This window comes from Ambystoma mexicanum, chromosome 11 (assembly GCF_040938575.1).
Source record: "Ambystoma mexicanum isolate Mex_15411 chromosome 11, UKY_AmexF1_1, whole genome shotgun sequence".
In the NCBI taxonomy this organism is placed as follows: Eukaryota; Metazoa; Chordata; class Amphibia; order Caudata; family Ambystomatidae; genus Ambystoma; species Ambystoma mexicanum.
In genome coordinates, this window is record NC_090934.1 from 201,011,047 (window position 1) to 201,035,131 (window position 24,085).

Sequence of the window (24,085 nt, forward strand, 5' to 3'; positions counted from 1 at the left end):
AGCGGGAGCCGCTAAGGGACTAGGGAGCTACCTCCCCATTCCCATTGAGCCCTATGGGGGCTTGAATGAGAATGGGGATGGGTTTTTTGAATGGGGACTTGCCGGGTCCTCCAAGGTTGGAATGACCCGGTAAGTCCCCATTCAAGGAACCCGGACACAAGTTTGGAGGCAGCCATGGCACTAATAGCACCATGGCTACCTCCAAACTCGTAATGAGGCCCTATGAATTTTATCTCAAGCATTACTAAAACCGAATAATCTTTTGTCAAAAATGTTGTAGAGCTGCATTTACCAAGCGCGAAGGGTTTTCTTCTTTCTTTACTTAGTTTCAATTGGTACAATGGTTACCATTTATCACTCGCCTCTCTGTAGGTAGACTATACACCTTAGAACCCAGCGCAATTGGACTCAATCTAACCCGCTGGCGTAACAGGGGCCCCCGCAGCCCCTGTGGGGCAGGTGGCCCCGCCAGCCCATGTCCTGGAAGGCGTTCCCACTTGAAGAAAAGAAAATGCATTTTTTTTTTAAAAAATGTGCATTTTGAATTCACTCTGCATTCATAAAGAAATTATTTCTGTAACAGAAATAATTTCTTCATGAATATAGAGTGACTACAAAAAGAAACTTTCTTTTTGAAGTTCGAGGGCTCCCCCCACCCCATGACATGTAAGACCCTAGGATGGAGGCCTCCATGTCATGGGGTGGAGGGGAGCCCTATGTCTTCAAAAATAAATAGTTTCTGTTATGGTTTGGTCCTTAACGGAAATTATTTCTTAATGAAGTCAGAGTGACTTCAAAAAGAAACAATGGGGCTCATTCTGACCATGCCGGTCCGGAAACAAAAGGTGCCTGTAAGCTTATCAGCACCGTTGTCTCCGGACCTGCATGTTACAGGTCCGCCTGACGGGGCAGCCATGCCCGACAGGTCTGACCCTGCCGGGCACAGCGGCCATGGTAGGCACACCCGTCACGGAAGCACCAGCACTGTTACCAACGGTGCTGGTGCTTCCGTGTCCCTATGGGGATTAACGAAATTACCCCGGCCTCACTTCCCGGCCGCCGGACTTGGAATTCCCCGGTGGCACCGGGAAGTCAGGTGCCGGTAATTTTTTACGGGTCCGGTGGCAACCCGCCGGTAGCACCGGCACGGTTACCGCCGGACCCGTAATGAGCCCCAATTTCTTTTTGAAGTAATAGGGCTCCCCTCAACCCCATGATGTTTGCGTGTCTGAGTGTATGGTGAAAGGGTGCACACTTAAATTTATGGGTGGCTGCCTGGGTGTGCCTTTATGGTGAAGGGGTGCAGACTTAAATGTATAGCTGACTGCCTCTGTGAGTGTATGGTGAAAGGGTGCACACTTAAATGTATGGGTGGGTGTCTGGGTGTGTGCGCCTATATGGTGAAAGGGTGCACACTTAAATGTATGGTGGCTGCCTGAGTGTCCCACACTTAAATATATGGATGGCTGCCTGGGTGTGCCTGTATAGTGAAAGAGTGCACATTTAAATGTATGGATGGCTGAGTGTGCATGTGTGTATATGGGGAATGGTGTGTATGCTTGTGTTCAGGGGCGCAACAAAACCTACATTTCGGGGGGGCTAACCCTTCAAATGTTCAGAGAGGTGATAACTTCACGGGAGTTGGGAAGGGGCAAATGTATTTGTTTGGGGGCATCTAACTTCTTTAAGCATTTTAATGAGATTATTCTAGTGATGCTTCGATGTTACAAGCAGTTAAATCTTCTCCTTTAAGTCTGAATACACCCACTTATGGACTGCTGTGAGAATGAGCGGTCTCCTGTCCCATCTCTACCCTTCCAATCACTACCCTGGCATGGAAGTACTAAACCCACATCACGATTTCAATTGCCTAAAAAATGTGGCGTTTGCATGCAGGCACTAACAGTGAAATGCTTTATGTTGGTAATTGCTGGGCCCTTGTTAACAGCGAAACCCAGCTGCCATTTAACGTCTGCGTCCTGTTCTGTCCAACAATTGCTCTAAAGGTCAGCCAGGTCGAGTCAACATAGCCCAAAATTTCACGGGGGAGTGCTGTAGCCAAATCAACTCAATGGTGTTGCGCCATTGCTTGTGTTTAATGCCTGGATTACTTATTGGCAATCTTCATTACTCTTAGCCCTATGCTTCCTCATCCGAGTACTTATGTATAAGGCAGTACTTGTGTATGAGGCAGTCTACCTCATACACAAGTACTGGGATGAGGTAGTGGTACATGGAGGTAATGCCTGACTTAGCTACCTGTGATCTTCATTACTCCCAGTCCCACTTTTCCTCTTCCTAGTACTTACCTATGAGGCAAGGAGCCTCATACGTAAGCTCTGGGACAAGGAAGAGGTATGTGGAGGTAATTCTGGGGCTAGCAGCTGATCTTGGAGGTTGGGGTAGGGGTGGGAGGGAGAGTGGATGTGTGAGGGGCAGGATTGTGCCATAAATCATAATGGTTGTCCATGTCCAGGCTAAGCAGGCATGATATGCGGTATTAGTGGCTAGAGAGGCATTTTGATGCAGCCAGTCTAGTCATTCCTCAGTTTGGTATGACTTTCTTTAACTGGGTATTTCTGATAAAGCAGTCCTGCTAAGTGTAATTACCTGGCTAGATTGGTATTTGGGTGCTGCCAGTCTGGCCATTTCTTACTGCGGAATTGTATTTTTTCTGTGATAAAATGAAATGATATGATATAAGTCATTTATAACGTGCCTGTACACAAGTGTTTCTAGACACGACAAGACAAGGGAGGGAAGATAGGGGGAGGACAAGACAAACGATCTTACTAGGCCTATTGTCATTCAGATTGTGCAAGTGCGAGAACGAGAAGTGCAAGCGGAAAGGGAGGTGGAAAGTGCAAGAGAGAGGGGAGGGGAAAACAGGGCAGCAATGCTCTGAGTGAGTGCAGCCAGGGCAGCGCGGCTATGGGTAGTGCAAGGAGAACAAGGGACTGCATGCTTACAGTTACAGTCCCTAAGTGCATGGTAGGCCCGGAGGCAGTGCATGGGTGACTGATCAAGAAAGAGCCTGGACTCAGAGAGACTCTGAGGGTAGTCAAGCAACTAGTCGGTACAGCAGACAGGTAGGGAGAGGGAGAGAGAGAAAGCAGGAGAAGAGGAAAGTTTTGAGCTACTTCCGAAACTTCAGGTGGTCCGGCTCAAGTTTGAGAGGGGCAGGGAGGTCACTCCAGAGGGAGGCACCAGCAGAGGATAGAGATCTAACCCTACTCTCTGCCTGGAGAAGCGTCTAACCCTTAGAGAGTTGGAGGTAGCTGAGCGAAGGACTCGACAATTAAGGTATTTTAGAGGAGAGCATTGGATGTAGTGCAGGCCCCGGCCGCAGAAACATTTGTGGACAATGCAAAGGGTCTTGAACTTGATCCTTGCAGCCAATGGGAGCCAATGGAGATATTTCAGGGCTGGAGAGATACGATCCCTGGGCTTGAGGCCAAGGATAAGTCTTACAGTCCTGTTCTGGATTAGTTGCAGATGACGGAGAGTAGAGGAAGGCAGATTGAGACAGGGGCTGTTGCAGTAGTCCAGCCTAGAGAGAACCAGGGTTCTGGAGACAGTGAGCTTCTGATGGAAAGTGAGAAAGGGAAAAGTCCCTTTGAGGAGGAGCAGCTGGTAGTGGGACTCCTTGGCAATGTCTGAGATGTGAGGAGAGAAAGAGAGAGTGGCGTTGAAGATGACACCAAGGTTTTTTGCCTCGCAGGAAGTCGAAGGAAGAGGGCCCAAGGCAGGCGGCCAGAGAGAGAGGGGGAAAGCAGGGGCAGGGGCCCCAATGAGAAGGATCTCTGTCTTTCTGGCATTAAGGCAGAGATCGTTGGAGGTGCACCAATCCTGAATCACAGATAGACAGTAAGGAATAAGAGAGAGAGGAAAGGAGGCTGAGTGGAGCATGAAGGAAAGCTGAGTCATCTGCATATCACTGAAAGTTAGATGAGAAGGTAGAGATCAGGTGGGTCAAAGGTACCAAGAAGAGGTTAAAAAACCAGGGTGAGAAGATAGAGCCCTGGGGAACACCACAGGTAGAGAGAAGTGGCAGAGAGAAAGGGACCAAGATAGACCTGGGAGGGGAGAGGTGGTCCAAGAGGAAGGATGTCAGTCACTCCAGGGTCTGATCCGTGATACCCAGGTTCTCACGTAGTTGATGATTAAGATGGCGTGGTTGACCGTGTCAAAAGCAGAGGAAAGAAGGAGGATGAGGGCAGAAGCAATGCTGGAATCAAGGTTAGGGAGTATATCTTCACAGGTGTTCAGGAGAGAAGTTTCATTGCCTCTGGCAGCTCTGAAGCCAGACTGATTGTCATGGAGACAACCAACAGATTCAGTGTGGAGAGTAAACTGGGAGACGGCAAGCATTTCCAAGAGATTGCCCAGGAAAGGGGTGATGGAAATTGGGCGATAGATTTCCAGGCAGGAAGGATCAGCAGATGGCTTCTTGAGGAATGGTTGCACAAGGGAGTGGAACATTCCAGTGGTGAAAGAGTGATTACAGAAATCGGCCAAGGCTGGAGCGAGGGTGTCAATATAGTCCTTAATGGTTCTGGAGGAGCAAGGGAGCACCTCTTTGGATGACACTTTTATAGATCGGACTTGTCTAGAAACCTTGTCAGGTGCTGTCAGAGAGAAAGAGGACAAAGGAGGAGGAGAGGTAAAGATGGCCAAAGGGGGCCGAGAGAGAAAGAGGAGAATCGAGGACAGGATGTTCTGAGATTTAGTGGAGAAGTGAGAGGCCAGAGCCGTACAGAGGGCCTGGGAGGGAACAGGAGAGGTAGAGACTGCCACAGGATTGACCAGTTCCTTGGAGATTTTAAAGAGTGCAGCCATGTTGTTAGAGGCCACGGAGACGCAGGCTTTAATGTGTTATTGCTTTGACTGGCATTTTGGTGCAACCAGTCTAGGTATATGTAAATGTGGCCTGGCATGCTTTACTGTAATGTTATTACGTGCCTACACTGGTCTACATTGTGCAGCCAGTTGGACATGTTTTCATTGTGGCATGGCATTTTTAATAGCAAAGCATTAATGTTCCTGTGCACTGTTGGTGACTTGCATGTATTGGATTGTTGTTACTCTACAAAACAATTGCAAACAATGTGGCTTTATACCCAATTTTTCTCAGAAAGTGTGCTGTATATTGCATTAAAACAAATATTTATATCTTTCTCCTAGTGCTGTGTGCCGCATACCCCTTCAGCAGCACGTTCGTGCGTACTGCTCAAGCGTGATAATCTAGGCCGGCTTAGAGTGTGGCACGACCCGTGATTTGTTGCCGATTGGGGTGGGGAGCCCTCAGCATGGCTCGCAGGGGGGGCCCCCACATTTTGCATTGTGCCACTGGTCTATCCTTGCCTAATTGTGCCTTATTAGATGGAATATATCATCTTGGGGGAGGATAGGAGATATCTGTTAAGATGCATTTTCTGATCATTACATATTTGATTTAATTTGCTGTTATCTAATCTTGTGTATTTTCTATTTATCACATGTTCAGATGCATTGTTGATTAAATATAAGGGTGCTTTGTTCTTTTATGTTCTTTGGGCCTCATTCCGAGATTGGAGGTAGCCATGGTGCTATTTGCGCCATGGCTGCCTCCAATACCGGGTCCGGCACCGGTCTGGTTCAATGGGGATTTACCGGTGCATTCCGACCCTGGAGGGACTGGTAAATCCCCATTGAACCAACCATTCCCCACTCCCATTGAGCCCCATAGGGCTCAATGGGAATGGGGAGGGTGCTAATAACAGGCTCGCGAATAGCAGGCCCGTTATTAGCGCCCTGGTCCCTTAGCGGGACCCGTAAAGGACGTGTGGTCAGACCACACGTCATTTACGGTTCCCGCTAAGGGACCTCGGAATTGGGCGGTAAGGGATTACCGGCACCGGTCTCCTTACCGGTGCCTGGTATCCCTTAACACCCAACTTGTAATGGCCCCCTTTGTCTTACTGATTATCTGATGGGGTACCTTTTCCATTTGGATGTATTATCTGATGGTGGGGTACCATCTAGTAGGGTGTGTGCTCTGGTCATGGTTAGCCCCATTGTATTATGTGATGGGGTATCATTTAGGATTGTGTGCACATTTAATGGGATATTTAGGGGGGTCATTCCGAGTTTGGAGGTAGCCATGGTGCTATTAGCACCATGGCTGCCTCCAAGTCCGGGTCCAGTCTGGCTGAATGGGGATTTACCGGGTCATTCTGACCCTGGAGGACCCGGTAAGTCCCCATTCAGTAAACCATTCCCCAATCCCATTTGAGCCCCCATAGGGATCAATGGGAATGGGGAAGGCGCTAATAACGGTACCGCAAATTGCAGTACCGCTTTAGCTCCAAGGTCCCTTAACGGGAACCGCAGAGAACGGGTGGGCAGACCAACCGTTCCTGCTGGGACCCACTAAGGGACCTCGGAATAGGGCGGTAAGGGTTTACCGGCACTGGCATCCTTACCGGTGCCCGTTAACCCTTGCCGCCCAACTCGGAATGACCCCCAATGTCTTCAAAATGACCCTTCTGAGTTAACTGGCGCTGAATCAAACCATTAACCACACACAGTGTAGCAATTCTAATCGGCACCCCAGATACTCTTGCCTTCAGTTGGACTGAGTACTCCCTTGGTTGCAAATGAGTACCGCCACCTGACTGTCTAGTTTTTAGGTTGGGGTCCAGCCGTATAGTGGTATATAGGGGTGCTAACTACAGGTCAGCCCACTTCACACCTAGGTAGCCCCAAGGTCCAGACCATGGTTCTCCATGCACTGTATGAAGAGATGCTCAGAGGGCCTGGTGCTGGAGCTGGACATGCCCATATAAGGAGTTGTTTTGTACAGTCTTGCTTCCTGGCCTCAACACACACACACCTGTTCATCCCAGGATGTCCCATTTCCTTTGCTCTCAATATGTCAATGGGAAGCACCCAGGCCTGTCCTTCCAGGACCTTTAAATTAGGATTATGTTATCCTCTATGTCATCTGATGTGTGATACGCTAGACTTCATTTTCTACACAGCACACTGCTCTAACACTTACAAAGTAGCGCGCTTCTGGTTTGTGTTACATTGGGCCTCATTACGACCCAGGCGGTAAGTTACCGCCTGGGTCGTACCTTTACCACCATGGCGTAAACTACGTTTATGCCATGGTGGTTGGCGGACTTACCGCCCCATTCTGAGGTTGGCGGGGCGGTAAGTCCCCATTAACCCATTTACCCTTCCCCATTCCCATTTTTGCCCCATAGGGCATAATGGGAGTGGGGAAGGCGTTAATTACGCCACCGTAAATTACGGTGGCGTAATTAACAACAAGGTCCCTTAGCGCCATGGATTTTAACACCTGCTAAAAGCAGGTTTTAAATCCTCCATGGCGCTAAGGGACCTCGGAATCAGGCGGTAAGGGTCGGCGCTGTTTACGCCGCCGTAAACCCCTTACCGCCTGGGTCCTAATGAGGCCCATTGTCTGGGGCAGAACCTATTTTCTAAAGCCGTAGAGGAAAGATAAACAGGTGTATTGGAGCCATATACAAATCGGGGTACTTCCGAAATCACTCTCACTTGATTTCCGAGAAATAGTTTGTGGGTCTATTTGTGTCTTGTGAAAATGAGTCCTTATTTCAAGTACAGTAGGTTGCTCACTAGCCCATGTGACTACATCTACAAGCAATGACACACAGCACTAGAACCCTGGCATCTACTTATACATGGCCACTAAGATGTCTTCAGTTCAGTGCCCACCCGAATCCTTGTAAATGCAGTTAATGAATCAGCTGTACTGGGCACCAGTAAAGGGAGTACCAGCCCAAGTGGATACTGGACAGGTGTCTAAATGACAGTGGGACTCATTACACGGATGGCGCTAAGGCTACCGGCACCGGTAAGGGCACCGGTGCCGGTAATCCCTTAGCGCCATACTACGAGGTCCCTCAGTGGGTCCCGTCCTTAACGTGTGGCCAGACCACATGTTAAGGAAGGGACCCGCTGAGGGACTTGAGCGCAAAAGAAGGTACCGCTAATAGCGGTACCGTTATTTGCTCCTTCCCCATTCCCATTGAGCCCTATGGGGGCTCAAATGGGAATGGGGAGGGCCTTGGTGAATGGGGAATTACCACCCCGCCAACCTTGGAATGGGGCGGTAATTCCCCCATTCACCAAGGCTGAATCGGTAAAATACCGGCGGCAACCATGGCGCTACTAGCGCCATGGTTACCGCCGTCCGTGTAAGGAGGCCCAGTGTTTAGTAGGTGTGTGACAGCTTCAGCATGTGCACCCCTTGTCCTCTACATACATATATAAGTATTTTAGGATGTCGTTGCATTGGGAACTGAGCCTGTGCACAAACATCCTTACCCTAAAACCAAGCACATGAAAGGAATGATTGTCTCTGGATGGCACTTGCACACCAGGGATTTTTATGTGATAGATATTTATGCTCAAATCCAAATCTGGATGCTGCTGAAATAGCTGTATATGCTTCCATGCTGAACAAATGTTAATGTTAGGGTGTGTTACACATTTTGGACGCTGGTCACTTTGGCAACGCAGTCGCCTATGTGGATTGACTATGAGGAACACTTCTAAAATAGCAGGCGGCCTGGAGGACTGTTCAGAATGCAGCAGTACAGCCCCTTCACGTCTGCAAGAGACGTCGGCGATTGCTCACGTGATTACATATACTGAACGAGGAGCGGCTCTCCAATGCGTCGCTACTGTTTTCACTGGCGCTCCGTGAGTTCGCTTCTAGGGTACTTCTATTATCCGCTTTTTCCCTTGGACTTTCCCCCTGTCCGTAACTTTATTTCTGTGTTTTCCCCCTGTTTAGATTTTCTCAGCGGCGTTCTCCCTTTGCTAATATCTCTCTGTGGCCCCTCTCATCGGCCAGCATTCAGCCAAGCTTTGCTGCTCAACCTCGCTCCCAATTAGCATTGTATAACCCTCTCCGCGTCCTTCCCAAAGTGAGTTCTCACCTTCCGATCTTTAGGTAGTCTTCCTCCTCCATTCCCTTTCAGCGCCTTTTACTCTAGAGTTGAACCTCTCTGTCTAATTGTGGGACCCCTTTCTTCCAAGGACGTTTGGCTCCGGACAGATCAGTTACTGGGATTGGAACCTTCCCCTGCAACATAATTAGGGCCGATTACTATCAGTAGGTGAGGGCTGACCTTTCTAGCTTTCGTGTATTCTGTCCTTTCTCACTATCTCTCTTGGGGAGTGCATTTACTATTCTTTGTCTATTCACTTATAGAGGAAGTTTCCCAGCTGCAAGCATTGCATTATCCAGCCTGCGGCAGCCATCCTCAAGACCTGATTCAGAAGTTCCATTACCTGCCTCAACGCAGGGTTTTCTTCCCCAGAGGGTTTCCCTGGCTGTCATGCCCTTTTCTCTCTGGTTTGTACATTTCTGGGTGAGGAGGGGCAGGGTGGTCCGGGAGGTCCTTCACTACTGCATCTGCTTTTCCCACTGGATACTTTTTCTGTCTGTCCAGGTGAGAGAATACTTGAAATTACTCCTATGTGATATTGTTAATTAGTTCAGACTTTGTCTGTACGTTCAGAGTTAACAGTAACAGTCATTAACAGGGTGAGTGTTGTGAAAAATAAAATGAACACCAAGTCCAGTGCGCATTATGTAGTTAGTGATACAAGCATTGAACCCTTTTATGGCAGACACATTTTATCAAACAAAGATATGTGGTCAGACTTGTGTTCCTACACTGCTCTTTGATTATCAAGCAGCAACAAATCCACATTGGTGCTATTCATCCCTTTCCCTTTTCCCATAGGGCATGTTGAAAGGTTACAATAGGAGTGCACCAGACTGTTCATATTGTAATGATACCCCTATATCAGAAACTAACTTATATGTTTATTCTATATTTTGATAATGACATTTGCTCAGTAAGATAATAAGACAAATATAACTTTGTAATTATCGCTACAGTACATGCTGAAAGCATGTATTGAAGATAGACGATCTAACATTTAAAAAAGTGGCAGGATCCAATGTTGGTACAATTGAATAACAAGTATATTTTTGTAACAGAAAACAAATATAACAAGGCAAGAAAGCGCTTGGGAGGAGAACAACGGAGCAACTGAACTGCAGCAGATGGGATTCAACCCTGTTAATACTTGTTCATTTTTGGGATTTAACCCTGTTAATACTTGTTCATTTTTGGGATTCAACCCAGTTACTTCTTGCATCAGGCATGATTGACTGGGAACTGGAGTGCGCGCCTCGCCCTCCCCTTTTTTACATATATTTGTACCAGATGCTTTTGCAAAACGCACAGCCCACCCACCTCCCGAGAGTTCTCTTTTATCCCTCTGGTCGCAGAGCTATCAGCAATGCCCGGGGTGGCTCTAGCAGATGTCCAGACAACGCAGCCTTCATCCACATAGAGAGACAGTGGCATAGCGAGAAAGACAGAGATAGAGTGCAGAGAGAGACAGACAGAGCGGGAAAGGTAGAATGTTAGTACAATCAAATAATTTCTTTTACTGTCTGCCTTTGCAGAAAAAAATAGTCTGTGCCCTTACAAGATATCTACTCTTATTTATCTGGATGTGTAATTGGCAGCAAAGGCTGGGTAGAGAGATAAAGAGAGAGTGAGTTATAGAGAAAGAGAGACAGAGAGAGAACGAGAACGAACTGGATCTCGGTATGGCATTCCAGGTACAGCTAGTGTGTTATTAAAACAGGTTTTGCAGGAATACACCGACAGTGCAATATATTGAACACCTGCTTAGCAGATACACTCACGCCACCTCACCGTGGTTGAAAAGTTAGTGTGCAGGAATGTCGCCAGAGGTCTGTCTCTCGGCGCTGTATGCAGGAAGAGGGTGTGGGAGAGGTGAGCATGTCATGTGGTTAGAGTTGTTGGATGCACTCATCCCTCAGGGAGCATCAGATCAGGAAGCTGCTGATCTGCTTCATAGGCAGTCCCAGAGCTTGGGGGAAGAAATGATAAAGGCCTGGACTGTGCTCTGTGGCTAAAGCGAGGAGTTGAGAGGAGCTTATTTGAGGTGGGCCGCAGGCATCTGGTGGGCGCTAATGTTGTTATTACCATTGCTGGGGGAAGGTGTCTGCGTGCAAATATACAGCTAATGTGTGTTTGAAACATACAGTAGAGGAAAGAGTGTGCAGAAACTTGAGGTGAAGTGACCCATTCATTGCTTTTTGGAATGCTGAACTATCTGTACTGTTCTTTGGACATAGAAGATTCCATGAGACGATTCATAAAATGAATCCTCACCCAGACCTCCCAAAGATATTGATCATTGTCGATGGAAGGCTGTGTACCATCTCATCCTACAAGTTATGTTTGTATAGAATACGTCTCCTAACAGGGACTCTTAGTAACCCATTGGCCCTCATTCCAAGCTGGGCGCAAAGGGATACCTGCCTCCAAAATCGGTCCGACTCCGGTCTGGTGAAGGGAGTAATTACCGGTCCAGTCCGAGGTCGGGGAACCGGTAATTCCCCATTCACCAGAGCCATTCCCCATTCCCATTTGAGCCCCCATAGGGCTCAATGGGAAGGGGTAAGGCGGCAATAACGCTACCGCAAATTGCGGTACCGTTATTGACCCCGGTATCCCTTTGCGGGTCCCGTACTTAAAGCCTGGTAAAACCAGGCGTTAAGGGAGGGACCCGCAAAGGGACCTCGAAATGGGGCGCAAAGGGATTACCGGCACCGGTGTCATTACCGGTGCAAGTAATCCCTTACCTCCAACCTCGTAATGACCCCCTATTATTTCCTGATAACTGGAACTCCTAAGAGTCAGGAGTTTTTAACATATGGATTCCTAACTCCCCTGTGTCATCATAGCAACCATAGGTGGGGGAAGGCTTTGCTGATGCCTGGAGCTCCCAAGAGTCAGGAGTTTCTAATATATGGATTCCTAACCTCCCTTGTGTCATCATAGCAACCATTGTTGGGAGCTGGCTTTGCTGGTATCGGGAGCTTCCAAGAGTCAGGGGTTTCTAATCTATGGATTCTTAACTTCCCTGTGTCATCAAAGCACCCATAGGTGGGGCGGGTTTTGCTGATATCTGGAGCTCCTAAAAGCCAAGAGTTTGTAATATATGGGTTCCTAACTACCCTGTGTCATCATAGCAACCATAGGTGGGAGAAGGCTTTACTGATAACTGGTGCTCCCAAGAGTCAGGAGTTTCTGACATATGGGGCCTCATTACGAGGTAGGAGGTAGCCATGGCTCTATTAGCGCCATGGATACCCCCTTACCTCATTCTGGGTCCGGATTCCCGAAATAGGGACTTACCGGGTCATTCCAACCTTGGAGGACCCGGTAAATCCCCATTCCTGGAACCATTCCCCATTCCCATTCGAGCCCCCATAGGGCTCAATGGGAATGGGGATGGAGCTAATAACGGTACCGCAATTTGCGGTACCGTTATTAGCTCTGAAGTCCCTTAACGGGTCCCTTCCATAACGCTTGGTAAAACCCAGGTGTTAAGGAAGGGACCCGCTAAGGGACCTCGGAATAAGGTGGTAAGGGATTACCAGCACCGGTGTCCTTACCGGTGCCGGTAATCCCTTACCACCTACCTCGTAATGAGGCCTGTGGATTCCTAACATCCCTGTGCCATTATATCAACCATAGGTAGAAGCAGGCTTTGCTGATACTTGGAGCTCTTAAGAGTCAGGAGTTTCTAATATATGGATTCCTAATTCCCCTGTGTCATCATCTGTATTTGTCATCTTCTGCATTTGCATGTTGCTGCTGCCCTGTAACATGGGGTAGGCACCATGTATTTGCCCATTGCTGGACATTCGCATCTGTGTGCTGCTGCCGCCCTGTACCATGGTGTTAGGCATCATGTATTTGCCCCTTGCTGGACTTTCCCATCTGTATGCTGTTGCCACCCTGTAACAGGTGGTAGGCACCATGTATTTGCCCATTGTTGGACTTTCGCATCTGTGTGAAATACACCCCCTATGTCCCTCATATGATGTAATTCCTCGCAACAAGAAGAAAGCTTTCCCAAGTATGTATTAAATGTAGCTACTATGTCCCTCATATGTACTCCTGAAGTAGTTCCCCGTAACTAGAGGTGAGCTTTCCTAAGTATGTTTCAAATGTACCTAATAGGTCCTTCATATATACTCCTGATGTAGTTCCACGCAACAAGAGGCAAGCTTTTCCAAGTATGTATTTTTGCACTATCCAGGTCCAATGTATTCCTGGTCTGTAACTACTGTTACCTGTATTCCTCAAGCACTTACTGTAACAATTTTCTTAAGTTAAAGCACCTAGATGCCTCGGGGCTTTGTGCGCTATATACATATCAAAATAAAATAAATCATAGCAACCATAGGTGGGAGAAGGCTTTGCTAATAACTGGGGCTCTTAAGAGCCAGCAGTTTCTAACATAAGGATTCCTAAGTCCCCTGTGTCATCACAGCAACCATAGGTGGCAGCAGGCTTTGCTGATACCTAGAGCTCCAAAGTGTCAGGTGTTTTCACATATGGATTCCTAATTTCCATGTGTCATCATAGCAGCCACAGGTGGGAGCAGGCTTTGCTGATATCTTGAGCTGATTGGAGAGCAGAGTCAAAAGCTACCCTTGTCATTAATGCACGGGAGGTCACCCTGTGTTGGCAGTAAAGCTAGATTAGTATATACTAGCTAATAAAGATCACCAGGAGTAGAGATGTCTTAAAACAAAGTTCAATTTCTTACATAGACATACATTTAAGAATAAATGGCATGTGGTTTATGCGTAACACAAAAACAATATGCATATCCGTGGGTTAGTAGGCAAGTAAACAGTGACTCATTTCATGTACTGCGGCATCAACTAGCAATACACAAACATTTTTGACACATAGGATTTATGGTGTTTCTGTTCGGTGAGAAAATTGAACTATAGCAGGGGTTGTGCAGATTAAACAGCACTGTTAAAGACACAGAACTGTCGTCAGGACGTTGATACTGATGTGGAAGATGCTGAACAAAGTATGACGTGCACCTAGAGAGAGGTAGAGAGGGATAATTTTAAAAGATGATCAAGGAGTGGAAATTCACAGGGAGGGCACTGCAGAAAGGGGACCTACCTAAATTAGTATTGAGGCGTCATGGCATGGAGTTGTTTGTGGTTGGCTGGCTTTCGTTTGTGTAGGTGGCGTTGTTTCAGTCTGTGACATCAGACTCTGGTTTCTGAATAATAAAGATAAGGTATAAATGCGGGCTTGTAATAAGTCACCGAAGCATATTGATTGGTAGTGAGAACAGAGAGCGGTACCTGGGACCTGATGTATGGAGTCCAGAGGTGAGGTAAGTATCTAACAATGCAGAAAAAAGATCAAGTTCCCAAATTGTGGGAACTCCCGTCCTCTGCACTCTATAAGTGGCTCAAATGATGAGTCCCGTAATTAGTTTTAGTCTAAGAGTAGATAATTAGATGGTGCTTTTTTCAAAGTAGGATTTAACAAATAAATAATTATATGTATATCAATACTCAGTGACAATGATTCATAAGTACAAATCAAATAATGTATTAGAAGCCCAACACATTTCGTGAAAACAATTGACTTCTTCAGGGGCAAGTTTTCATAATCATTACAAGACATCTGGAAAACATAATATTAAAAAAATTCATATTAGTCCCAATTCACTGAATGGGCCTCATTACACGGATGGCGGTAAGGTTTTACCGGTACCGGTAAGGGTACCAGTGCCAGTAAACCCTTACCATCTTACTACGAGGTCCCTTTGTGGGACCCTACCTTAACGGCTGGTTTTACCAGCCGTTAAGGACAGGACCCGCAAAGGGACCCTGGAGGTAATTACGGTACTGCAAATTGCGGTACCATAATTACCGCCTTCCCCATTCTCATTGAGCCCTATGGGGGCAAAAATGGGAATGGGGAAGGGCCATGGTGAATGGGGAATTACCTCCCCCACACACCTTGGAATAGGGCGGTAATTCCGCCATTCACCATGGCGGACTAGGTAAAATACCGGCGGCAACCATGGCGCTAATAGCGCCATGGTTGCCGCCGTCCGTGTAATGAGGCCCAATATATTTCATAAAGTACATACTATATAGTCATCAAAAGTAACAATCACATAAGTCTTTTTCAAAAAGATTCAACCACTTGATTTGTGGACATAAAGAAAACAAGTTATTTAGCGTTGAATAAATTAACATCAGAATTAATTCCTCAAAAATCAACCAAGATCATAATCTCATTTGTAGATATGAAAAATTCAACATTTGAACTAAACATCTCAATATCAATAATTTTGTTTTGTGTTGACCCATGTTGTCAATGCGGTTAATGTAATATGGAGACGTTTCTGCATAAGAAGAAGGATTTACCTATGGCCTTATTTCAATCAGTCAGTCAAGAGTCATCTACGGTGCGTCCTAGAAGTAGGGGGCCACCGGCTTAAAGCACACCTAAACTGAATTTGTGGAGAGGACCTGAACCTAAAAGAAGATATTAAATCAGAGTACATCACCCGAATAAATGGTCAAAAAAAGTGAATATAGGCGGACACTTACCAACTAATAAACATATATTAGTTGAGGACAGGTGTAAGAGGATCCCTCCCTATGAAGAAGGATATTCATAGTCATAGCGTCCAGTTGATATTGGAACAACAGAGCTATTCACCACTGAATGCCCAGGGAAATCTTAAAGAAATCCCAAAGAAAAAGTGTGTTTGTAATAGGAGTAAGTACCAAGGAACTGGAAAGCCCAAGTACCCAGATTAATTTACCTCAAGAAAGATCTAAGTTAGATGCGTTGTATGAGAGGCGATGCTGTCTTACACCAGGATCCACTTTCTACCTAGTAGAAAAGACTGTCCTTTAAATAGCCGCTAAATGGCGGCGTTGTGCATCTGAAGCGTCTGACGTCATGGTGAAAACATCATGAAGTCATCTGCGCATGCGCACTGTAATGACAATAATGGAACGAAACCTGCTAGGGTGAAGAAATGGCTAGAAAGCCGCAATATGTTGGCAGCGTGCGTCTGAAGCGTCTGACGTCACGGTGTAAACACTGCTGGTGCTGTGACATTGTTGGTAGAAGTTTTTTCTATAGATGAAGTAGTTTTCCATGGGGGCTACCTTCGCCCCAGACGTGGCAAACCAGTCCCCCCTTTTTAAGAGCACACACGCCACTGACACCAAATCATCTTGCGCTTCATTTCTTTGCAACAAACCGCAGCCATTCATGGGCACAGAGCATCCTCGTTATCTACTGATGCCCTGTGCCTCTCCAACTTTGAATAAGCACCGACCTTTTGATCCCTTTTAAGAGCACGCATGCGACCTATCAAGGATTGCCTAAACACTCTCGTGCCTGCATCTAACAGAAAGGACCCTTGCCATTCACTGGCTCTGTGTCACCTCCTCTCGCTACCTGGAGCCACATTTTTGCACCGCTAGTATTAGTTTCCCATTTCACTGCACGGCTAAAAACAACCTCACCATCACAAACTCAATATCTAAGCCGCATTTCACAGCTATTTACAACCTTGCACTCCTTCTTCCAGGCAGTGCCAAGCCTCCACTGGCTTACTGAATGAACAACCTCTGAAGACTCAGCCAGGTTATTCCTGGATACTTACCTCACCTCTGGACTCCATCCATCAAGTCCCAGGTACCGCTCTCTGTTCTCACTACCAATCAATATGTTTCGGTGACTTATTACAAGCCTGCATTTATACCTAGATATTTTTATTATTCAGATGCCAGAGTCTGATGTCACAGACTGAAACAACGTCACCTGCACAACGACAGCTGGCCAACCACAAACAACTCCATGCCATGACGCCTCCATACTAATTTAGGTAGGTTCCCTTTGCACAGTACCCGCCCTTTGAATTTCCACTCCTTAATCACCTTTTAAAATTATCCCTCTCTAACTCTCTCTAGGTGCCTGTCATACTTTGTTCAACATCTTCTACATCAGAATCAATGTCCTGATGACAGTTCGGTGTCATTAACAGTGCTGTTTAATCTACACAGCCCCTGCTATAGTTCCATTTTCTCACCAAACCAGAAACACCATAAATCCTGTGTGTGGACAATGATTGTGTATTGCTAGTTGATGCAGTAGTACATGAAATGACAGTCACTTTGTACTTGCTTACTAACCCACGGATATGCATATTGTTTTTGTGTTACGCATACCCCACGTGCCACTTAAGGCACATATGTATTCTTAAATGTATGTCTATGTAAGAAATTAAACTTTGTTTTAAGACATCTCTAATCCTTGTGATCTTTATGAGCTAGTATATACTAATCTAGCTTTACTGCCAACACGGGGTGACCTCCCGTCCGTTAAAGAAAAGGTTAGCTTTTGACTCTGTTCACGAATCTGCTATTACTACCTAAACCTCTAGTGTCAGGCCCCCTTACAAGAAAGGGTTTCTGCCCCCTTTTCTTCCTGATATCTTGAGCTTCCAAGATTCAGGAGTTTCTAATCTATGGATTCTTAACTTCCCTGTGTCATCCTAGCAACCATAGTTAGGAGCTGGCTGTGCTGATATCTGGACCTCCCAAGAGTCAGGAATTTCTAACGCACGAGTGCACTTTTGTCCCCTAAATCCCTTCTTTGCTATTTTGATCCATTTTGTCAATTCTCAGAAGCATATCATGAAATTTGGGAAATCCGGCATTTCCGTGTTATAGTGAAATGTACAGACCATTAACAAATGGGTGTAAATGCCACCCGCCGTGCCCATGTATGGTCGATGCCAGTTACATGGATTCACACGGAAACCCCACTACATTTTGTCAGATGTGAGGCACAGAAAATGGGGATAACATATTAATTTCGATCTGTGCCACCGCTCCGCATGAAAAATCATTATAAATAAGCACTGTTCATGAAAACCATGCCAACATCTTTTTATGAATGATGACTACATGCTGTGGCGTTGGAACACGACCATGATAAGGAGCGCCCCCCCACTGCGTCTTCCGCTTGACTCTGACGTCATTGGCTGCAAAGAATCTAAGCATGAATGTGTCTCTTCTAGGCTCTCCATCAAACAGAAAATTGAAAGATGACTCCCCGGCTGGGACTGGCTATCGTTCTCTGCATATTGAGCACAGGTGAGCTGCCGAGCGCTCTGATTAGCTATTGCTTTCATCTCCCGCTCTGTGTCACATGGTCCGGGTTGGCATAATCCTCTCTGTACTGTTGATGAATCGCTCTGGCTGGGGTAGGGGTAGATGAGCTGTGCGTGCTACATCTTGCTACTCAGACCATCCTCTTTCTCTTGTGTTTTTTTTATTTGAAATATTGATGCTTTGGATTCCCTTCAATATGCGTTGTGGAATGTGTTCCGTCCCCCCAGCAGTGAGTGGGGGAAGAGTAATGATATAATTTAATGAAACATGAAGTGAGGCTGAGGGCACATAGCTCCTACTTGTCCCTGAGGAAGGACTGCTCATAATCATTCTCCTATTCGTCCTGTGTCTCTGTTATTCAGCTGAATTCATGAACATAGAGAGATGAAGCATTGCCCTCTACCACCCTGAGGGGGTCACTGTATTATTATGTGGGGACCTTACAGCGTCCTCTGGGACCTTGAGCGCTAACAGAGTCTGCCAGGGAGGAGGGGGTGATGGGAGTGAAGGGAGGTGATGGAAGTGAAGGGAGGTGATGGGAGTGAAGGGAAGTGATGGGAGTGAAGGGAGGTGATAGGAGTGAAGGGAGGCGATGGGAGCGAAGGGCCTGGATCACTGTACTGACTTGTTCTCCCTCTTTTTCTCTCTCAGCGGCGTCTACCCACGCCCCACCGTGTGCGGCAGATGAGACTTTGGACACAACCTCGAACACATGCAGCTGCAACCTGGCCCTGTACACTTCTCAAGGTAACACAACATTTACCCCACGCCCCCACACGGTTTCAGGGCACACAGTCTCTTCTCTGGCAACTTTTGGGCTGCAGAGTATTCTCCTCTGTCACTTCTAGGGCATGACCTGGAAGCAATATTGTACCTTGATCTCTGCTATATAAGTTCCAAACCTATCTTCTTGAAGCAATGCTTCACGTTGATCTTTGCTTTGGTCATGTGTGAGGACATCACCTGGAAGTCATTCTTGACTTTGATCTTTACCTAGGCCACTGCCAGGAGTAGGGGCAAAAAGCAGAACATCCGTTCACAGTCCGTTCTGATAATAACGCCTAGAAGTAATGCTTGGCGTTGTATTCTACTCCCGTCACTTCCAGGGGCATAGTCTAGAAGTGCAATGTGTCTATGAATTAGACCTACATCACCTGCAGGAGCATGACCTGGAACCAATGTGACCTGGATCTTGTTGCACCACCTGCATGGGCATAGGACATGGAGGGGAGAGGGGGGACAAATCCCCCCACAATTTTAAGTGGGGGGATGTAATGTCATTTATCCCCCCCAGAATATGTGTTTGGTGTGTTACTATGTAAGATGCCCTCTCCCCTCTGGCCCCCAAAGCATGGGGGCAATACGCTGGGGCAGATGGGTGATCATCTGCCCCCAGGAAAGGGGGACAAATTATTATTATTTTTTTTTAAAAGCGTAGTTTTGGGTGGGTTGGGTGCGGGTGAGACCACTAGCCACCAGGGATTTTTGCAAGGGGGTGGCCCTCTCCCCTCCCACCCTAAGTGGATGGGGGCACCTTATGTAGCCCTCCCTGGGGGCAGACTTCTGCCTCTAGGAAGGGGTACATGAGGTACTGTCCATCCATTTGGGGTGGGGGAGAGGCCACTGTATGTTTTGACCCCCCGGGGGCAGATGGCCACACACATGTGCCCATCTGCCCCTAGAGAAGGGCAAAACAAAAAGATATATATTATAACTTGTTTTGGGTGGGGGTGGGGGGCCGACTACACAACCAGGATTTTTGTGTTTGAAAGGGGGGGTGGCCCTCTCCCCCACCCTAAGTGGATGGGGGCACCTTATGTAGCCTTCCCTGGGGGCAGATTTCTGCTCCTAGGAAGGGGTACATGATATGCCCCCATACATTTGTGGCGGGGGTAGGCCACTGCAAATATTGCCAGAGCCACCCCCAAGCAAAGGGCAGTACGTTTTGCCCCCCCCAGGGGGCAGAGGGCCACAAACATGTGCCCATCTGCCCCTAGGAAAGGGGCCAACAAAAATAAAAAAAAACAATTATAACTTCTTTTGGGTGGGTGTGGGGGGCAACTGAACCACCATGGATGTTTTTAGTGGAAGGGGGCTGGCCCTCTCCCTCCCACCCCAAATGGATGGGGGGCATCTCATGTAGCCCTCCCTGGGGGCAGATTGTGCAAAACAAAAATAAAAATAAAAAAAATGATAACTTGTTTTGGGTGGGTGTGGGGGCCACTAAACCACCATGGATGTTTTTAGTGAAAATGGGGTGCCCACGGGTGTCTTCTTTTCGGAAATACATGGGCTTCTGTGTTTTCCTTTGTGGCTTCAACACCCTAGGCCCAAATCTGTATGTTGTCCACATGAGCAAAATCTGCTCTGCCGAAAGGCTTGGGGTTACCAGTAGGTTAGCCTTTACTCTTTGCGCAAAGTTAGATGCATCCACACATGTGAGGTACCGTTTACGTTGGGACACCTGTGGGAACGTGGGAAGGTAGGACATCTGTTATTGACAGCGTGTTTCGGTGGGTGGGCAGAGGGAAATGTCTCCGAAATTTGGTGGAAAAAAAACACAATTTTCAGACATTTCACTCTGGCCACCCACTGAAACACGCCACCAACAACACATGTCCTACCATCCTGCGTTATCACAGGTGTCCCGACGAAAATGGCACCTCACATATGTGGGTGCACCTACCTGGGCACAAAGGGAAAAGGTTAACCCATTGGTAACCCCAAGCCTTCGCCAATCGCCCCAGAATTTATTAACCGCAATCCCAGACAAAGTGAAAATTGTGTTTTTTCCACTAAATTTCAGACTTTGTCAGGGATTGTGGGTCATAAATTATGGGACGATTCGTGCAAGTCAGACCACTGTGGATTCCCACGGGTGTCCTCTTTTTTGGAAATGCATGGGGTTGCCTGTTTTCCTTCTTGGCTTCGCCACCGTACGGCCAAATATGTAGGTTGTCCACATGAGCAAAATTCCTGAAAATCTGCTGTGCGAAAAGACTTGGGGTTACCAGTGTTTTAGGCCTTTTCCTTTGCACCCTGGTAAGTGCACCTACACATCTGAGGTACCGTTTTCATCAGGAAACCTGTGGGAATGTGGGAAGGTAGGCCATGTGGTGTTGGCTGCGTATTTCGGTGGGTGACCCGAGTGATATGTGTGGAAATTGTGGGTTTTTTTCTGTCATTTTCCCGATTTCCCCCCAAACTATGGAATCTTTCCCTACATAGTTGGTGCCTGACCTACGCAAATCACCCCTTCCTAAACTTGGAATATTGTCTACTTTTCAGAAATGTATGCATTTCTGGTTTCCCATTCAGCTTTCCTACCCTTTTCTTCCATTCCGTCCACGCATGACCTATTGGACAACAAAACACCTAAATTGCCTACCTCTCACAAAATGGCTGATTAGCATATCAAAATATGTTATTTTGGTTTCCACTCAATCTTGTCTTGAAAGCCTGTAAAATGGCGAATCCAGCACAGAAAACCATTTGTTCCTAGCTCTTACAAGGAAAACACCACAGGCTTCTTTGTACAACATTGTATTGGAATTTTCTGGAAAAAAAAAATCTCTCCTGTTTGGTTATTTTCTCTCACCCACCTACAGCAAACTAGGATTCCTGGGTGGCGTTACGACCGCCTATATGTGGGAGAAAAGGGGCCAAATTTGGCCGAGATATCTCATGTAACAAAGAAGTTACAAGGGATTGAATGGCGACATACCGAAATCACCAAACAAGGCCTTGGCACTGGGGGAAATACCTATGGCAGTTAAGGGGTTAAGACAGTAAAGCCCCAGAGGAGATATCATTTGTAAGGTAGCTCTGTCAGACATCGGGGTCTGAATGACCCACGTTCCTCCTCATCACGCCAGGTGAAAGAGACCACTTTCAAGGTACCTACCAAAGTCGTGACGCTTCGCCACAGTATCCGACGTTTCTCAGCCCCTTACTTCTCTCGGTGGCGGTTACCCTGGAGATTGGGCTCGACAACATCAAAGGTATCGACAACCCAGCCTTTGCCTACAACTCCCAGGAAACCTACCTTTTGCGTGAAGTTCCGACTATTCGGAACGTGAGCTCTGACGGGCTTACGGCGCTCCACCTCCTGGGTAAATAAGGCACTGCATCGGGAAGGACGCTGCTTCTGATTAAAGTTGCAACCGGCATCCGAAGTTTTGTCTTCTGTGCCTTCCCAATCATTGCCTTCCCATATACCAACTCCTGTTTTTCCAATTACGGACTGCCTTGAGACTTCTCAATTCTTCTGCCTACCTGTGTACCGGACCTTTGCCTGCTCTACGGTTTGCTTGCTTCCTGATTTTGTACTGTCTTCTGCCTACCTGTGTATAGGACCTTTGCCTGTCCTACGGATTGCTTGCTTCCTGATTCTGTACTGTCCTTAGCCCGCCTGTGTATCAGATCTCGCTGCCTGTTCACTGGATTGCCTTTCGCTAATTCTTACTGTACAGAAACTTCTGTCCTGATTTACCTACCACCGCCTTCACCTGGTTTTCCTCACCTTCCCAGCTGACCCCACGTACTGGGTACTGTTTCCTTCTTCAATTCCAGTGTCCTTTTGTGGATTCCGACTCCATCCTGTTGTTTTGGATTTATTCTCTCAAGTGTACGCAAGGACGCTTTGCTGATTGTACTCCAAGACTCATTTCTGAAAGTGCACACAGGGACGCCTTGCTGAGAAGTGCACCTAGCCGTATCTAGTGCGCTCCTCGTGCCGCCCGGCTATAGTATCCCTACTAATCTTCCTGTTTATTGTTTTGTACCTCCGTTGTTTCTAATCTGGATTGATAGGTTATTTCAATTCCTGTTCTGGTAAGACTTCCTTAACTTTTCTTTATTAATTCCTATCTGAACCATCAAAATAGTAGCTAATATATTTTCTATACTTACAGGGGAAATTACATTTCTGTTTCTTTTCAATTACAATGGGAGTGGGTGACCCAGGTACTTTCTGCTTTTGTGAGGCTTTTCTTGTGGTGATTTTTGCTCTCCCCAAGTATTTACCAATTGTCTTTTTTCTTTTTAGCTGGGTCCGTGGCGGTGTGTTCTCCTCGCTCTTTTGGGTGATCGGTCTCTCAGTCTGCAATTTAGTTCAGCTAAGAGTCATATCATCAAAAAGAGCTTATTTCCCTCAACAGAGAGGAGGCTCAGGTGGAGGCTCCATCTCGAGCTCTTCAAGCACCACCCAGTACAACCTTCCTGGTCGCTTGCCTGGATCACTCGCCGGCCGGTGAGTAACAAGCTCAGTTAGTTAATTCTCCAAATGCAGATTGTGCACAGGAATATGTAACAGCTGTGTTCAGCACCTGGCTTAATCTTCCGGTGGGATAATAGTCAGAGTGAATGCATTCAGCTTCCGATGCAACACAGCATTTTCCAGGTGAATTGGGTCAGAAAAAGTGATGGAAAACACTATTACTGTTGCTTTTTCTAACTGGCCAGATTTTCGTGCATTTTTCTGGGTGGAGTTCGGGAGCCGAGTGGACACACCAGGCTCCACCAGACAAATGCGGCCTTACTGCCAGCATGGATTCTCAAGCTGGACATAAGGAAAGGGATTCCTCTGGGATCTTCTTGGAAATGAAACCTGGTAAAAGCGGGTTGGAGTCCAGAGGAAGCCAGTGTCAATTCCACCAGCAATCGCTAATTGCACAAGGTATTTACACTCTTCCAAAGTGGAAAAGCAATGTGATTTCACCTGCCTTTACGCTAAAATCTTCAATTTTGTGGCGGAAAAGTAAAAACGTGCGCCAATGGAAGTGGTCCACTCCATGCAGTTTACTTTGTGCCTTGATGCTTGGGAGTTTTGCGTGATGCTACACATGTAATAAATAAATAAATACATTTAACATGACCCCAGATAAATGCCAATTCGTGATCAGAATGAGTGAGCATGGCATGTAACTGGTAAGAGGGTGTCCTGTGCCTCTTGAGTGCGTT

General features: G+C 46.9%; 1 protein-coding gene and 1 long non-coding RNA gene across 6 annotated transcripts in view; one reads left to right on the forward strand and one right to left on the reverse strand.

Moving 5' to 3' along the window:
• LOC138503241 (uromodulin-like) overlaps positions 1–24,085 on the forward strand; it is a 99,893-nt gene that overhangs the window by 2,118 nt on the left and 73,690 nt on the right. For 2 of the 5 annotated variants that reach the window (XM_069622832.1, XM_069622833.1), the window contains exons 2-3: positions 18,031–18,106; positions 18,776–18,871. In XM_069622832.1, the coding sequence (XP_069478933.1) occupies positions 18,058–18,106; positions 18,776–18,871 (145 nt within the window). In that variant the 5' untranslated portion in view covers positions 18,031–18,057. Of the gene's footprint in view, positions 1–16,536; positions 16,644–16,731; positions 16,834–18,030; positions 18,107–18,775; positions 18,872–23,171; positions 23,376–24,085 lie in introns of all 5 variants that reach the window. The other 3 variants (XM_069622834.1, XM_069622831.1, XM_069622835.1) reach the window with 3 other exon arrangements.
• Positions 13,677–24,085, reverse strand: part of LOC138503243 (uncharacterized) — a 317,256-nt gene continuing 306,847 nt past the window's right edge. The window contains exons 5-6 of the long non-coding RNA XR_011279589.1: positions 14,085–14,187; positions 13,677–13,999 (exon numbers count right to left, since the gene is read on the reverse strand). This is a non-coding gene — a long non-coding RNA (uncharacterized lncRNA). The remainder of the gene's footprint in view (positions 14,000–14,084; positions 14,188–24,085) is intronic.